Source organism: Catharus ustulatus, chromosome 17 (assembly GCF_009819885.2).
Source record: "Catharus ustulatus isolate bCatUst1 chromosome 17, bCatUst1.pri.v2, whole genome shotgun sequence".
Taxonomy (NCBI): Eukaryota; Metazoa; Chordata; class Aves; order Passeriformes; family Turdidae; genus Catharus; species Catharus ustulatus.
Genome location: NC_046237.1, coordinates 7,395,213 through 7,412,160, shown reverse-complemented (window position 1 = coordinate 7,412,160; position 16,948 = coordinate 7,395,213). Strand labels below are relative to the sequence as shown.

General features: G+C 60.2%; 2 protein-coding genes across 3 annotated transcripts; one reads left to right on the top strand and one right to left on the bottom strand.

The window, feature by feature from the left end:
* The first annotated feature begins 997 nt into the window (after positions 1-997).
* Positions 998-13,528, top strand: SNPH (syntaphilin). Of its 2 annotated transcripts, XM_033075292.2 has the most exons (6): positions 998-1,137; positions 1,279-1,338; positions 7,532-7,608; positions 8,367-8,567; positions 10,102-10,251; positions 11,046-13,528. In XM_033075292.2, exons 3-6 carry the CDS (start codon positions 7,565-7,567, stop codon positions 12,181-12,183), a joined length of 1,533 nt encoding a protein of 510 aa, XP_032931183.1. In that variant the 5' UTR covers positions 998-1,137; positions 1,279-1,338; positions 7,532-7,564; the 3' UTR covers positions 12,184-13,528. The 2 variants fall into 2 exon arrangements, with proteins under 2 accessions (XP_032931183.1, XP_032931182.1); XM_033075291.2 differs by lacking the exon at positions 998-1,137 and having other exon boundaries at positions 1,323-1,338; positions 7,532-7,919.
* On the bottom strand, positions 12,773-16,869 carry SDCBP2 (syndecan binding protein 2). The gene is made up of 8 exons (XM_033075300.2): positions 16,074-16,869; positions 15,877-15,952; positions 15,202-15,305; positions 14,907-15,068; positions 14,496-14,671; positions 14,256-14,427; positions 14,038-14,129; positions 12,773-13,955 (listed from the first exon to the last, which is right to left on the bottom strand). Exons 1-8 carry the CDS (start codon positions 16,125-16,127, stop codon positions 13,901-13,903), a joined length of 891 nt encoding a protein of 296 aa, XP_032931191.1. The 5' UTR covers positions 16,128-16,869; the 3' UTR covers positions 12,773-13,900.
* Between the last annotated feature and the right edge of the window lie 79 nt (positions 16,870-16,948).

Here is a 16,948-nt window from a genome sequence, read left to right as displayed (position 1 = left end):
GGGGCTCGGGTCCAGACCCAAACTGGGCGCAGGTTCTGCTCTGACTGTGACTATTTCCCACATTAACATTTCCCTCCACGAGTCCGCATGCGGATCCGCACACGCTGGACGTTCTGTGGATGTTTGTAACACAGGCACATGCGCATCTCCCACGCTCCTGGTCCCCACGGGGGTGTCCGCAGCCGACCTTGGGCACTCCTGGCCGCGGGCACGGAGCGCCCCGGGGCCCGGTGCCCTGCTGCTCCCCGCACAGGCTGCAGGATGTGGCGGGGGGGCTCCCGAGACGTTTCCTCAGCAAATAATTTAGGAAGGTTGATCTTGACAGTTACAGCAGGAAGCGTGTGGGAAGTGCCATGAGTAACCGGGCTGTGCTGGAGAACGGGACGTGCTGTGCCGTGTCGTGCTGTGCCGTGCCGTGTCGTGCCGTGCCGTGCCGTGCCGTGCCAGCCTTCAGCCTCATCTCCCAAACCTCCCGCACGCCAGTCACAACCCGGGGCAGCAGCTCGGGGTGGCTGATGCTGCTTCTCCACCCCAGCCCCGGCGATTAGGGCTGAGCCAGAGGGATTGAAATGGGGCATAGAATGCCGGTTATTTAATGACTTTTCTTTATGAAAGTGCGTCACTAATTAGAGGCAGGGATCTCCTCGGAGCTGAACTGCTTAAAATGAAAACTAAGACGCTGGGGGGACTCCAAGGGCCGGGTGGCCGCAGCGCGGAGCCGCCCCGACTCCCTCCTCCTCTTCCTCCTCCTCCTCCGGGGTTACGCGGGGCGAGGAGCCCAGGGCCACCGGGCGCAGGGCACACCCGGCCCGCGGGGCTTCGCAGACGGGGAGGGACCCCAAAACCCGGCTGGTGTTTTTTTTTGAGGTGGCTGTGCCGCTCCGGCAGAGGGGAGTTGCCATAGAAACGGGGGGAGCCCGGCGGGAGGGGCGGGGGGAGGCACCCGCGGCGCCGTCGCTTTAAGATCGCAGAGGAGGGAGCAAATTACGCAGCTGCACCGCTCATCCCTCCCTCCCTTCTCCATCCATCCATCCCTCCCTCCCTTCGCCATCCCTCCCTCCTCCATCCCTCCCTCATCCCTCCCTCATCCCTCCAGCGCTCCCGGCCGCCCCGCCGCACCCATGGAGGCCGGCGCAGGTGATGGAGGCGGGGGAGGGCGCGGGGTGCGGGGTGGGGCGGGGGGCACCGCACCGGGCACCGCACCGGGCACCGCACCGGGTACCCCACCGGGCCCCGCGCCGCTGCCGCTCACCGTCCGCTCTCTCCCTTCCCCGGCAGGTCGCTGAGCCCCCCCCACCCCGGCGCTGCCGTCCCCGACATCGGCGGGGCCCCGCGCAGGTGAGCGGTGCGGGCGCGGTGCGGGGGGCGCGGTGCGGGGCCCCGCGGCCGCCGTGACTCATCCCCTCCTGGCTGCGGATTCGGGGTGGAGGGAGGCGGGGGGTGCAGCCGGGTCCGCATCGGGGGGGGGGGGCGGGAGCGGGGGCTGTTCCCGGGGCACGGGGTGCTCGGGGCGGGTCACGCATCGGGCCCGCAGCGCACCCGCATTGCGTGTGCCAGACCCCCCTGCACACACCAGACCCGTTCTGCTGCACCAGAGCCCACGGCATGCGCTGGACCCCCATCGCATCCACTGGACCCGTGTCTGACTTATCAGACCCATATCTTATGTACCCTGACCCACACTGCAAACCCACCTGGACCCGCACCACACCCACCGCTCCTGCTTCACAGCCCGGGACCCATAGGACATGCACTAGACCCACACAGCAGCAGCAGCCACGCATTGAACTCAGCAGACTGCACTGCACTCGCCAGACCCACATCTCATGCACCTGACCCACTTCACATGCACCAGACTCTCCCTTCAAGCACCAGCCCCACATCTGCTTGTGCAGCATCCCAAAGTGTCTCCGGTGTCATGGGGTGTTGCAGGAGCTGGAGCTGCTCTGCAATTGACATTTTATTATTTAATGGCTTCATGCTACATCTTCAGAGGGACACAGGAACACCCGAGTGGGTTGATGAGCCGGGTGCTCTGTTCTCTCCTCCCCACAAGGTCAGCGCTGTGGCTCTCACACAGAAACCACTGCTGGGTGCCTGTTCTGCTTATAAAATGCCAGTGTTCCCACCCTCTCTGGGCAACAGGCACGTTGTGCAATGACCTTGTGCCGGAAGATGCAAATCCTGGTGTGCAGGGGTGGCAGGATGGGGGTCAGAGGGGCAATGCCTGTGCTCCCATCTCGGAAGAGCTGCAGAGGGCTGAGGCAGGAGATGTGCTGTGTGGTTAAAGTAGGCCATTCCAGCGGTGTGGAGACCAGGGCTAATCCCCCGGCACCGCCGTCATTCCCAGCCCTCGCTCAAGGTGGATGCTGGTTAGGGGAGACCTGCTTCCCTTCCGCCGCGCCGAGGCACCGAGGAGGGGAGGAGCTGTTGCACTGGAAGCTGGGTTTGTCTTCCAGGTTTTTGCCTTTGTGTCTTGAAGGAGTGGGCTGTTCTGCCTCACACAGCTCAGCTCGGCTCCTGCCAGGGCACCTCTGCAGGATGGGCTTGCAGTGGGGTGTCACCTCCATCCCATCCTGCTGACCTTCCTGGCCCGGGATGAGACCACAGGGTCTGTATCCTGAGTGTCCCAGTCCTGCTCTCATGCTGCTACAGCATTTGTCATGGAGCTCTTTTCCCATTTCTCTTTGGCTCCAGAGTCCCCATAGAGAGCCCAGCCTTTGCCCTCTGGTCAAACACCTTATTTTTAGCTAATGAGGGCTGGGAATTGCCACCTCCCCATTTGGAGTTGCAGCCAGGTCAGCTGGAAAAGTGATGAGCTGCATAACCCGAGCTTTCCAAATGGTGTCTGTTTTCCTGTAATCTCTGGGTGTCAACTCAGCGTTTTATAACAAACAGGAGAATAAAAGGAGATACTCCTGCCTTTTGGAATGGGATACAAGCACTCTTAGCAACATTGATTTTTCTGGTGGTGTTGCATAAACACCCCATGGAGTTTGTCTGCTTGTGCCCCGAGCACTTGGCTCTGCCCTGAGCTGGATTTAGCCGTGGCTTTGGCAGTGCTGGGTTAGCAGTTGGATTTGAAGGCATTAAAGGTATTTTCCTACCTAAATGGATCTGTGATTCCATCATCTCCCTCTGCCTGGGGCCCAGGTGAAGCTTTGGGATGAGCCCGTCTACACTGGAGCAGAGGCTCCATATCCTTGGAATCTTCTTAGAGCAAAAGCAAAGCAATCCCTGTATCCCAGAAATCCCCATGGCAGAAGGAGGAGTGGACATAGTCATGGATGTTTGCCCCCAGCTGCCCAGGTGGTGACCCCAGTGCTGACCCCCTCCTGCACCAGCACTTCTGCCAGCCCTGACTGCTGGATCCCACTCCTTCCTACTGCAACCCAGCTGTATCCCAGTCCTTTTTCCTTTTCCAGCAGCCCTGGCCTTGCCACTGTCCAGGGACGAGGGCTCTGCCCCACATCAACTGCTGGTTGTTGGTCACACCCAGCGCTTTGCTTATTTTTAGTGTGTAGAAAAGCAGAGCCGGTGTCAGGAAGGCAGGGTAGATTCTTGGGAGCCTTTTTTGGCCCCTGGAAAAACAAAGCTGTGGTTTCCCTCTCCGTGTTCCCTCTGCTTTTAATCTTATTCATCCTGGGAAGCTGAAGATCTCCCAGAGGACCCATGGGGACACCACGGTTCCTCTCCTGGGTCTCTGCAGTGGGTGAAGCTGCTCTCAGACACTTGGGCTCGGTGCCACCATTGCAAAAGATTCCTCACACAGGATGTGCCAAGGGAAACACAGGAATCCAGCAGCAGGCAGGATGATGGGAGCCTTGACAAAGGAAGCAGTGAGCGAGAAATCCGGGGAAATGTGGTGGCTGCTGGCACAGCAGTGTTGTACTGAGGGTTGCCACTGGCAGTGAGCTGTGGACTCTCACACCTTCCCTCATGTTCCCCGTGGGGATGGGGTGAGCTGGCAGCAGCTGGATCCCTCTGAATCCCACAGAAAGCTGAGCTTTGGAAGCTTATGGGAGCAAACTCTTGAGCCTGCAGCCATGAAACCCTCAGAGCAACAAGCTGAGGAACCATCAGAGGCTTCACTGAGCCAGTGATGAGGGTCTCTCCAGGGGTCCTGTGTCCCTGTTTCCCATGTGAGAAGCATCTAGGAAGGGCCATACCTGCCCAGGCTGGTTTGTCCATCACTGGCACAGCCAGGGGATCCAGCAAGAACTGAGGAAGTGGTAGGATTTGAGATGAAGAAGCATCTCTGTTGAGGCAGTGATCCAGCTGACCCTGGGGAAATCTTCCTCTGGGGCACCAGGCTGAGCCCCACTCTGTCACTGCTCTGTCACTCTCTGCCATCCACCACTGTCATGGTGTGATCCGTAGGTCAGCAGGAACTGGGGACCCTCCAGGAGATGTCACCCCCTGGGAGAGTGGCAGTGTGGGGGACTTGTGCTGATTCTGCATCCCAGCCCTCTGTGGCTCCAGCTGTTTCCTTATCAAGCCCCACTGCTTTTATTTATCAGGAATTCCCCAGGCTAATTCCACTGCACGAAACAAAGCCTGGTTTGTGCTGTTGTTTGTAAAAGCTCTGCCCTTCTATTCCATGTGTGCTGGGAGATCACAGGGAGTTTTCCTGTTGGCAGCACCAGCAACACACTGATCTTTGCAATGGGTAATGTCCACCCTGCTCAGTCCTCAGGTTGCATTTTAGGGGATTTGCAGAGTGCTGAACCTCATGCAGCTGGTTTGCAGAACAGTCTCTGGATTTAGTGTAAGTTGGAGTGCTGGATCCTGGCCCATGCTGGCATTCCCAGGTAGTCAGGGCAGGCACAGAGCTGCTGGGCTGAGCAGGGTCCTACTGGTCCCCCAGTATGGAGACAGGCCAGTGCCCCCCAAATCACCTTTGTCTTGGTCCATGAATTGCCCTGACTACCCCTGCTGTGGAGACAGGCTGAGAGAGCTGGTAGAGAAGAGAAGGCTCCAATGAGACCTTAAAAGACTCTTCCAGTGCATAAAGAGGTTCCAAGAAAGCTGGAGAGAGACTTTGGACAAGGGCAGGGAGTGCAGGACAAGGGGGAATCCCTTCCCACTAACAGAGGGCAGGGTTAGATGGGATATTTGGAAAAAATTATTCTCTGTGAGTATGGAAAGCATGGCACAGGTTGTCCAGAGAAGCTGTGGATGCCCCATCCTTGGAAATGTTCAAGGTCAGGTTGGACAAGGCTTGGAGCAAGCTGGTCTAGTAGAAGTTGTCCCTGCCCATGGAAGAGGGCGGGAATGAGATGATCTTCCAGGGCCCTTCCAACTCAAACCATTCTGTCATTTTAACCCCTTGCTGCAGGCAGGGATGCCACCCACTAGACCAGGGTTAATCCTGGATTTCCCCTTGCTTTCCTGGTGAGGATCCATTGGTGCTCCAATTACTCATCCTGGATATGTTGGGGTAATTCTGAGTGCAGATTCATAATTTCCTCTGCCTTTAGTAGCCACGTGCCACATGGGAAGGTGTGTGTTCAGCTTTGGTGCTGAATCTGCCCACCCTGCCTGTCCTGGGCAGGCTGTGGGCACAGTGAGGCTTCTGGGGAGACTGAAATGGCCCACTGATCCTTTGGGAATAATGACAATTTATTATCACTGATTAAATTCCAGACACCCTGGGTGCTTTGGGAGGCATCAAGCCTCAGTGTGGGCACCAGGCAAGTTTGCAGCAGTGGGAGGAGGAGGAAGAGGAAATGAGGTCCCCAGACATGAAGCCAAATCCAGGTGTCCCCACAGAGCCATTCCAGGCTGTGGATGCTGGCAACAGGTGCCTGGGTGTGATGTGGGGTGCTCTCAGGAGCCCCATGGGCTGGACACACACATGCCATCTACAGTGCTGGCACTTGCTGGTGTCAGTGGGGCACAGAGAAACCCCTGCTCAGAGCACGAGGGTGACCTTGCCATGAGTGGGGAAGATCCAGGCACAGCTGAGCTGATACTGGGCACTCTGGGATAATACCAGATACCACTGGACTCCAGAGAAGAGGGTGAGGAATCAACCCTCTCAAATCTCCCTAAATCCCTGCTCAGAGCTGTTGGTGCCCAGGCTGTGCTGCAGCCCCATGTGGTGCTGCTGGAGGATGGAGAATCCTGGAGGATGCTCCCTCCAGCGTGAGGCCATGCACAGCTCTTGGATGCTGATTCACGCTGCTGCAGTAGCAGAGCTCACTGCCCACTTGGGAGCAGTGATCCAGCAGGATAGAACACTGCCTTCCCCTGCCCAGGTCATCTCCGGGCAAATCCATCCCAGATGGGAGCATCAGGATCCCAAAATCCTCCCTGCAGTGTCCCAGGAGTGCTGGCACCCCTCTGCCATGGGGCACTGTGCCTGCTGGGGCTTGGGACTTCACAGCACTGGGATCCTTGGTGCCCTGGTTTAGGGATCAGGGAGCAGAAAATTCTGGGTAGAGGAGGCACCTGGACTGGCCAGGGTGGGCTTTGAGGTGTCATGGAAGAAAAATAACCTTGGGTGGCAATTGCAGAAGGCTGCACTGGGCTGAGCTGGATGTGCCCCCCTTCCTGTTCTGCCTCCCCTGTTGTCCCACTCCTCGCACTCCCCTGGAGCAGGGCCAGCAGCACGGAGTGTTTCCTGTCACCCATCGATTATCTGTTGGCAGATCCCATCTCCTGCACTGCTCTGCCAAAATCTGAGATAAATGCTGGCATTGTGAACAGGCCTGGGGATGGGAGGGCCCCCGTGCTGCCCCTGGCCCGTTGATCTCTGGCAGTCTGGGAGCACACTGGGGATCCCAGTGGTGCCATGGGATGCTTGGCAGGATGTGGGTGCTGTGCAGATGCTTCCCTCACTCCTTCACATCCTGTGTGTGCCCGAGGTGCTGCAAGCCTCTGGATCTGGCCTATTTATTTACAGGAAAGCAGGGTCTACGTTTCCCTAGGGATTAGCAGCTGCTGCCTCATCATGCAGGGATCTGTTCTTTCTCACCTGATTTCACTGCTGAATGGGGGATTTGCACTTAATTAAGGAAAAGCAGGCACCCAGCCCACTGCAGGGAGAGCTGCCTGCCTGGGGAGCTCCATGGCTGAGTCAGAGCCCTTGTACCATCTCTGCCCCCAGTAATGCCACCACTGCAGGCACTCTGTGTCCCTGTGGCATTACCCTGCTTCTGGCAGGGATGGGGATCTGGGAGAAGGGAGATCTTGTCCTGTGGTGGGAAAGGGGCTTCAGACCATGGGCAGGCACCTGCTCTGCTTTTGGTCTGCCTTTTAAATTAAGAACACCCCTTGCCCTGAGCCCACAGTGCCTGTGTCCCCAGTGGGACCACGGGCATGCAGCATTCCAGCATTTCTGGGCTATAGGAGACAAGTGGGAAGCCCAGCCCAGACGTGCAGGGCGTGCTGTCCTCATCTGTCCCTCTGCTGGTGGCCCTGGGGACTACAGTGATGCCCTGGAGGCAGGGCTCACCCCACAGTGTCCCCATCTCATCAGGGCCATTTCCCTGCCTTCACCTGCTCTCTCTGTTGCCTTTGCCCGCAGTTCCCTGTGCCCAGGACCCGTGGCACCGTGGCCATGTCAGTGCCAGGGAGCAGACGCGCGTCCACAGGATCACGAAGGTGAATATGCTTCAACCTCTGGCCTCGGGACTGGACACCAGCGCCTGCAGCCGGGATGAGACGATCCCCACGATCCCCACACCTCCACCACCAGCTGCCACTTCGCAGCACGAACCCCCAGCCCAGCTTTCAGGGGTTTGCATGGCACTGCCCGCTGCACAGCACTTCCCTGTCCGTGCATGCAGCTCCCCGAGTGCTGCACGCCCCGTCCCTCTGTCCGTCTGTGCCACAGCCAGGACCGACCCCTACGTCCGTCCAGGCGAAGGCAGGCAGTGGTGGAGAGCACTGGGTTGGGGCAATGAAACTGGGAGGTATGTTAGCCCTTGGAAAATGTCTTCTTGAGCTGAGTGACAAAGAGAAAAAAAGAGAGAAAAAGCGTTTATTCCCTTCCCAATGTCTCCATGACCTGGAATGTTGTTACAGAGGAACAGGCTCAGCGTGGGCAGGGAGAAGGGGCAGAGCTGCCCATGTTAGGTGATGCTCTGGCAGATGTGGCTCGAGCTATGCTGGGACCGTGCTCCCAGGGGACTCTTATGGGGCTCCTAAGGGGCTTACAAGGGGATCCCAGGGGCTCCCGAGGTGCTCAGGGTGCAAGGATGCTGTGCCAGCATCCATGGGCTGCCACGCCAGGAAAAGGGGAGCGGGTGGACATCCCCCCCAGCCCTGCCTTTGTGCCCGTCGCCATGTCCGTGCAATTTTGATCCCTGCTGTTTGTTTTGTCCTTTTGTCTTGTGTGTTCTCGGTGTGGTGGTTGGCAGTCGCGGGGTTTATGGACGGAGTGGCTTTGCCTCCTTCTTTAAGTCTTCAGCGCCCTCAGCCACTCGGCCTGAGACACAGCCTCTTCTCCCTGCCTCCAGGCGCCCCTCGCCCCCCGGGAGGGACACCTACGGCACCTCCTCGCTGAGCAGCAGCAGCAATTCTGGCTCCTGCAAGGGCAGCGACAGCAGCCCCACCCCAAGGTAACCCATCACCCGTGGCCCCAGAGCGGCTGCTGGGTGCCCCGGGCAGGGGCAGCAGCCCCCCGTGCTGCCGGTGCCGGTGCCCAGCAGGGACAGGAGCGGGGACAGGAGCTGGAGCGAGGCTGTGCGCTTGTGGCTGGGGGAGCCGGAGCTGGCGGAGCTGCTGGTGTTTCTCCACAGACCCTCACTACCCTCCTCCTCCAAACCCCTCCGCCACTGTTGTTGTGTTGTCTCGCTCCCTGTCCCCCCGCCTGCCACCCAGGGATCCCCGTCCTCTTGCCTCCGTCCTGCTGTGGCTGTGGCTTGCACGCTGCACGCTCCCTCCTGCCACTCCCGCATTCCGAGGAGCACCCGGATCCTTCCAGACCAAAGGCACGAGGGCAAGAGCTTCGCTTCCATCCCCTTGTGTTGCCCGGCAAAGGTTTGGCAAGAGCTGGTGGCGCCCTGGCTTCTCAGCAGGGAGCTCTGGCTGTGTTTGGGGCACAAACAGCTGGCACCAAGCATGGGTACCAGCGCCAGCCCTGCAGGCACAGCAGCCCGTGGTGCACTGCTCACTGCCCGCCTGCCCCCTGCCAGCTCCCAGAGGTGGAATCGTTCTGGGAGGATTTGAGGGGCCTGAGGGCGACATGGTGAGCAGGTCCCATGTGTGCTGTGACTGGGGTCAGTGGTCATCCTGCTGCCATGGGGCATTCCAAGGCATGGATGCTTCTAACACAACGCTTCTGGATATGGCTAAAGGCTGCTGGGCTGATGGACACCACGCAGGGGGCTTTGGGATGCCTCCTTTCCATACACAGGGAGTTTCCCCCACTCCCAGTTCTGTCCCTCCCACTGCCATGCCAGAGCCACTCGTGCAGCTCCCAGCTCTCCACCTGCTTCCCAGCTTCCCCATGTAGCTCTGTCCCTGGCCAGCCCCTGCTGTCCACACTGGCTTTGGGCCAGAGATGTCACTTCATCTGCCCCAGTGCCAGTGGTGGCACAAGGAGGGTCCAGGTGTGCTGTTGGCCCAGCCCAGAGCAGATGCTGGATTCCCTGGCCTGGTCCCATGGGCAGGACAGCCACCATCTCGAGACCTGCTCCATCCCAAACCCTTCCATTCCCCATCTTGTGCCTCCATCTCTGGTGGGGCTGACCCCACCCTGAGGTCTCCCTGCTCATCAGTTGTTTCCAGGAGGGTCACTCTGGGCACACAGAGACCTCGGTGCCCTGGTTCTGATCGTGCCCCAGCACCACAGAGGGCTCAGCATGTGCCAGCAGCACCGGTGTCTCCAGGAGCTGCACCCACCCTCCAGCCAGGGCACAGCACCAAGGACACCCACCCTGTCTGTCCTGCCAGAGGCACAACACACAAGTCACCCACACTTCCCCTCTTGCCAGGGCACAGCACCCTCATGCACCCACCCTGCCCCTCCTACTCTCAGGGCTCCTTTGGGGTGTATTATGGGGCAGCACCCCGAGAGCAGGCCTTTGTACCTCTGGGTCAAGCCTGTGCTGACCCTGGCACTGGCAGTGGGTGACATCTGTGTCCCTGCAGGCGCTCGTCCAAGTACAACCTGTGCAGTGACAACCATGGGATAAAGCCACCGACGCCGGAGCAGTACCTGACTCCCCTGCAGCAGAAGGAGGTCTGCATCCGGCACCTGAAGGCTCGCCTGAAGGACACACAGGAGCGGCTGCAGGACAGGTGAGCGTGTGAGCCCGTGGGAGGAGTGCCAGCACCAGCCATTGCCACCCACTGTGACAGCTCCTGTCTGGGACTGGTCCTTCTGGGTGTCTGTTTCCAGCATGGCACCTTGTCCTCACGCTTGTGCCCAGGGACCGAGGGCACAGCTGTACCACAGCGTTGTTGGCGTGTGGGGTCTGGCACTGCTGCCTGTCTGACCTGGGAGCTGCAGATCTGGGGACTGGAGAGCCCCCCCATCCCACCTACAGTCGCTGTGTTGTCCCCTCACCCTGTTTAAGTGCCTGCCATGCTTTTGCTGAATTTCAGCGTCAGAGGGTGGCTAATCCCCATCTGCTCCTCTCAGGCTTAGGCACGGCCCCGCCGCCGTGCCAGCTGCCACGCGCCCGCCCGGGGCACCTGCCCACCCCCCCGCAGCCCTCCAGAGACCTGGGCACTGCAGCCCCTCTGGGAGAAGGCTGAGCATCACTTCCAGGGATCCCTGAGCTCCCATTGCTCCAAACAGTGATCCCAGGGAGCCCTGAGCATCAGTCCTGAGGGTCCTCAAGCATCAATCCTGAGAGTCCCCAAGTAGCACTCCTGAGGGTCCCTAAGTATCCATCCTTGGGGTCCCTGAGCGTCACTCCTGGGGGCCCCTGAGCATCACTCTTGAGGGTCCCTCAGCCACTGGATCCATGCCTTGTTCCCAGCCGGGAGTGCTCCTGGGTGATTGATTGCAACCCCGTGCTGGGCACACGGGGACAGGTCTGTCCCTGCAGCCCTCTGAGCGCCGCGGTGCTGCCCTCCCGTCTCCGCAGGGATGCTGAGATCGAGGACCTGAAGACGCAGCTGTCACGGATGCAGGAGGACTGGATCGAGGAGGAGTGCCACCGCGTGGAGGCACAGCTGGCGCTGAAAGAGGCTCGCAAGGAGATCAAGCAGCTGAAGCAGGTCATCGACACAGTGAAGAACAACCTACTGGAGAAGGACAAAGGCCTCCAGAAGTATTTTGTGGACATCAACATCCAGAACAAGAAGCTGGAGACGCTGCTGCACAGCATGGAGGTGGCACAGAACGGGGCGCTGAAGGACGAGGGCGCCGGCGAGTCGGCCGGGGGGTCCCCGGCCCGATCCCTCACCCGCAGCTCCACCTACACCAAGCTGAGCGACCAGGGAGCCGGGGACCGCAACGTGGGGGGCTCGCAGACCATCTCGCTGGACGAGGGAGCCGACAGCGGCTTCGTGGGGATGGAGGATGCTCCGGGCCACACGGACCCGCTGGAGGTGGGGGGTGAGCCCGGCTCCCGCCTGCCCTCCAGCAACACCTACGAGAAGGTGCTGGGACTGCGGAGCAGCGTGGAGGCAGGGGTGCAGGCCAGCTGCATGCAGGAGCGGGCCATCCAGACGGACTTCGTGCCCTGCCAGCCCGACCTGGACACCATCCTAGAGAAGGTGATGAAGTCGCAGGCTTGCAGCTTGGGCAGCCCCACCTCCGCCTGGGTCTCTGAAATGGAAGACACGATGCCCGTCCCCGAGCTCGCCAACCCCACCGGGACCACGGACCTGATGGTGGCCGAGCCCGACGCCGCGACGGCGGCTGCCAGTGCCGAGGGGGGTGTCCCCTGCAACCCGGCGGTGCGGCAGCCCCCCAGCGCCAGCCCCTCGGTGGCCATCGCCTGCGTGGCGGAGGAGGAGCTGACGGAGGTGACCGGCTGCGAGACCAGTCCTTCCAAGAGCTACTGGAGCCGCCACTTCATCGTGGATCTGCTGGCGGTGGTGGTGCCGGCGGTGCCCACGGTGGCCTGGCTGTGCCGCTCGCAGAGGCGGCAGGGCCAGCCCATCTACAACATCAGCTCGCTGCTGCGGGGCTGCTGCACCGTCGCCCTGCACTCCATCCGCAGGATGGGCTGTCGCCCCGTCGCTAGCCCCGGCCCCGGAGGCGCTGCCCAGCCCTGACCCCTCCGACGCCCTCCGCCCGCCCCCACGGACCCGACTGCTGATTGTAAAGCCCCGGCTTGGCACTGGCGGGTGGGAACGGGCCGAGAGATCTGTGGGTGCATCGAGGTGTGCTGCCCGCCCCCCAACTCCTTTGTCCTAGAGGAGGGAAAGAACCGTTTTTTGGAAGAGGGGTGTTGGCACCCAGCGTCCCCCCCGCCGATGGACACCCCTGCCTGTGCCTCTGGCTGCGGGGGGCTGTGGGGCCGCACCCGCCGGGGGGGCTCTCCCTCCATCGCACTTGCTTTTTGTTTGTCGCAGGGTTATCCCCGGGGCCAGCCCTGCCACGGGCGGGTGATGGATGGCAAGGAACCTCTGGCAGCGTGGAGCGCTGGGGATGCAGCGGTTCCTTGCTCCAGATGCAGTGTCTGTTTGTGGGCAGGGGATGGGGGTTCCTGTCCAGACACAGGGATCAGCTCCGGAGCGGTTCGGGCCAGCCCCCCATTCCCGAGGAGATGCCTCCCCACCCTGGGATGGAACCGGGCTGCAGCTCACGCACGGAGCACCCCGAGGAAGCCGTGGGCTCTCCCTCCCTTTGCTTTGCACTATATTCACTTTTTTTTGGGTACAGACTGAAGCCCGGCTGTTGGGACTCTGGCTGCCGGGGAGCGGGACCTGCAGTTTTGTCAGCCGTGATGCCGGTGATCCCACCATGTGCTGGAGCTCGGATGCCTTTGCTGGGGTGCGGGCAGTGCCGTGCAGGCAGAGCCAAGCCCTTTGCCACCCGGGCCCACCCAAACCCCTGCTTTGCTGGTGGCCTCCGGAAAAATGCCTTTTTTTTGTTGTTGAAACACAAAGACAGCAAGGATTGCTCAGCGGGGCTGTTGGGGCGCGGGACTTGGGGCTCCCCCGGGTGCGCCGCACTCCCACCCCACGAATGTCTGTGGTTTCTTCGTGACTTGAACTAACAGTGTTTCCCCCTAACCCCAACCCAAGCCCGCTCCCCCACCCATGGGTGCCACTGGCCAGGTGTCCTGGCAGCCGGTGATGCTCCACACGCCGGTGTCCAGCGGTCCCCACAGGGGCACATGCCACATCCTGTGTGCCCCACACTTCCCTGCATCCCCCTTCTGCCAGCTCTGCCTGTGCTGGGGGGCAGTGGGGACAGCAGCTCTGCCACCAGCACAGCACCAGGTACCAGGGGAAAGGTTTGGGGAGCAGCAGTGTCCAGGCAGCCGGGGCAGATGTAAGCGGAGCTGGGATTTTCGCCTCTCGTGCAATGTATTTGTGGATCTGTGTACACGTCTGTTAGACTATCCAAAGCTTTGCCAAGAAATAAATGTAACGACTATATTTGAAAGACAAATCTATATAATATATTTTTTAAATACAGAACTGAACAAGCTGTAACCCCCCTCTTGTTGTTTCCCCTGTCCTGTACTTGCTGTCTGTGGTGGATGTAATAAATGTCGCTGGGTCTGTGTCTGCTTTGGCTGGAGCCAGCCCTTGGCATCCTCCCTGAGGGGGGTGGCCGAAGCAGGGACACGGGGACAATGGGACTCTGCTACAGGACACCTGCTCTGTCCCTGCTGAGGAGAGGAAGAATTACACAGCAGCCAGCAGACTCTGAAGGGATAAGGGGTTTTGTGCTAAAATAGCTCCTTTGGAGGTGCTGTGGGGTCCCCTCAGCAGGCCCTTGGGGCCTCCAGCATCAGCTCCCAGAACAGCAGCAATGGTGTCACAGGTCAGGGATGGAGTGGTCCATGGATGACTTCACCAGCCCTGATGAGAGCCTGAGCAGAGGGAAGGGAGGTCAGTGGGGGGAACCCAGGGGTCCCTGTGGGGTGGGGGGTCCTTGCAGCCCCACATTCTCACCGTTTGACCATGTGCTCATAGATCACGGTAGGGATGATGGTCAGTGTCACCACATTCCCAGCCCCTGCCAGCACCTCCGTGAGCTGCTTATCCTGCGGGAGAGAGCAAGGGGGTCCATGGGGTGCCCAGCTTTGCTCAGTATCCTCCTCCCTCCTGGATTCTCTGGCGACATCCTGGACTCCCCAGGCATGTCCTGCACCACCAGGGCACAGCCCTACCTTCATGCCGATGACGTTCTGGCCGTTCACCTCGCAGATGCAGTGGTGGGTGAGGAGCCCGTTGCGGGCAGCTGAGCTGTCCTTGGCCAGTGACACAATCTTCCCCTTCTTCACCACGATGCCGATGTGGCCAGTGCTGTCCTTGTGCACGGTCACGGTGCGCTGGAAGGGCCTGAGGGGAGAGCACCATCAGTGCTGCCACCGGCACTGCCAGCACCCCCAGTGCCACCACCCACTCACCTGTCCCGCACCACCATGACGATTTTTTCAGGGTTTGCCTTCTTCAGCGCGCGCTGTGCCTTGTCACTGCTCCAGCCTGCACAGTTCTTGCCATCAATCTGCAGCACCTGGTCCCCGAAGCGCAGCCCCACCAGCGCTGCTGGCGAGTTGGCCTTCACCAGCTGCACGAAGATGCCCTGGGGACACAATGGAGCGGTGGCACAGGGCTGGTGCAGGGACTAGTTGCCAGGCCTTGCACCATGGTATACCATGCCATCTGCACCCAGCTGTGCTGTGGCACGCTATGACATTTAATGCCACACATTGCTGTGCCATGATACACTGCCATGTCACGCTGTGCTCTCCTGTCATGCTCATGCCATGTCACATCATGCCATGACACACTGTCCTGTGCCATGCCCGGGCCCTCACCTGGTCGACGTTCTTCAGCTGCAGCCCCGTCTTGCCCCGCTCGTCCTTGCACAGGTGGATCTCGCGCACACCCGGCTTGATCTCTGCCCGCCGCAGCCCCGCGCTGTTCCCGCTCAGGGGGGCGACCAGCTGGCCTGGGGAGGGCCCGACGGGGGTCAGCGCCTGCAGGGGAGCTGGGGGTCAGTGGGGACAGGGCCCTGTGCACCTCAGCCCCTGGGAGGGCTGCATTCCTTTCCCATGCAGGATGAGGAACCAGAGGGACATGGGGCAGGGAGCTGCCAGCCCAGACACCTACGGTGCTGTCCTCGGTGTGCAGATTCTTCTGGATCTCCTCACTGGACAGCGCCAGCCCCATATAGTTCTCCAACTCAGCTAGGTTGGGGTACAGCACAGGTGGCTCTGAGGGACATACCAAGGATGGTCTCAGCTCCTGGGGCCCCAACCCACAGCCACTGCCCCCTCCATCCCAGAAGACCCCTGGTGTCACAGTATAAGCTGGCTTATACTCTACCAAATATGGAAAAGGACACTGGTGGGACACAGCCCACCAGGGGAAAAGTCGAGAAAAGTTAGGGGTTGGTCTGATGGTCCCTCCCTGGCTGCAAGAAGCCAAAATTGGTCAAAAGGAGGCTGGACAGCCAGACTTTGGGCCAATCACAGGAGCTTATAGATATACATTTAGGAGGTTATAAAAGGTGCTTTTAAAGGTGTAAAGAAGCTTTTTGGTCAAAAGAATCACGGTGTCCCTGTTGTCTCTCTCAGGGGGCTCGGGCACAAAGCAACAAATGGTGCCCCGTGTGAGGAACCAAAGCAACACCCTGGGACCATGGGCCAGCAAAAAAGACCCCAAAAGCCCATCCCCAACCCATGCACTGAGTTGCAGGGGGGCTCAGCTTAGTTCCCCCCACACTGAGCATCATTGCCCACCCAGACAGCCCCTGCAGTGTGAACTGATCATGTCCCACCTTACCAGTGCCTGAGGTGAGCTTTGGCTTCTCTGTGACCACTGTGGTGGCAGGAGTCCTCACCCCAGCTGCTGCCTGTGCCTGCCAAGAGACAGGGTGCTCAATGCTGTGCCTGCCACCCTGGGGACCCTCTGAGGTGAGACCCCAAAGGAACCCGTTGGGGTCTGCTCACCCCCTGTAACACTGCTGAGCTGGCACTGACCTGCAGGACCTGGTGGCCCTTCATGTCCTCCAGGGAGGGGTAGAGTGTTGCCATCGCTGCTGCTGTCTGGGGACAGGGATGGGGCAGTTCAAGGACTGGGTTGCTTCTCTCCAAGCATCCCTCCCAGCCCGTGTACCGGAGATGGGCTGTCACCTGGACTCTCCAGTGTGACTCAAGGCTATGTCAACAGGGTCACCACCACCACCACTTCCTGATGGCTGGGATATGGATGGCTGTGTGCCAGGCAGTTCCTGCTTCCCGTGTTCGCCTGTCCCACAGAGCCATCCCAACCCCACCCAGACAGGGGAGTGAGATATCCCATGGGAATGGCCCCTTTGCCCCTCATCAGACACCTCTGCTCCCCATGGCCAGCTGGCCAGTGGGGCCATTCCAACATTACCAAGACACAGCAGTGAGATGTCCCATGGGAGCAGCCCTTGTACACACCATCAGCCCCTTCACCTCACATTGTGCCCAAGGCTGTGCCCCCCAAACCTACTCTGTGGCATTGTGTGCCCCAAAAAAACACCATCCAAAACTCACAGTGTAGGGGCTAAATCCAGACCCAGCTCTGAGCCCTGTGGGAACCAGGCAGAATCTCACCTACAGCTCAGGGTTAGCAACAGCATCCAACAGACAAGAACCCCCCAAGTCCAACCGTGGTACCCCTGTACTCACCTTCCAACAGCTCCCAGATCCTTGTGACACCCTCTGCCTGGCTCCTGGATTTTATAGCCAGGCCCAGCCCAGGGAGGGGCCAGACAGTCTCAGCTGATTGCACCTGGCCAGGTAGGGCACAGGTGAGGAAGAGGAAGAAGAAGATGAAGGCAACAATGCACAAAGCCCTGGCACTGCAGGGATGGGACAGGGATTGG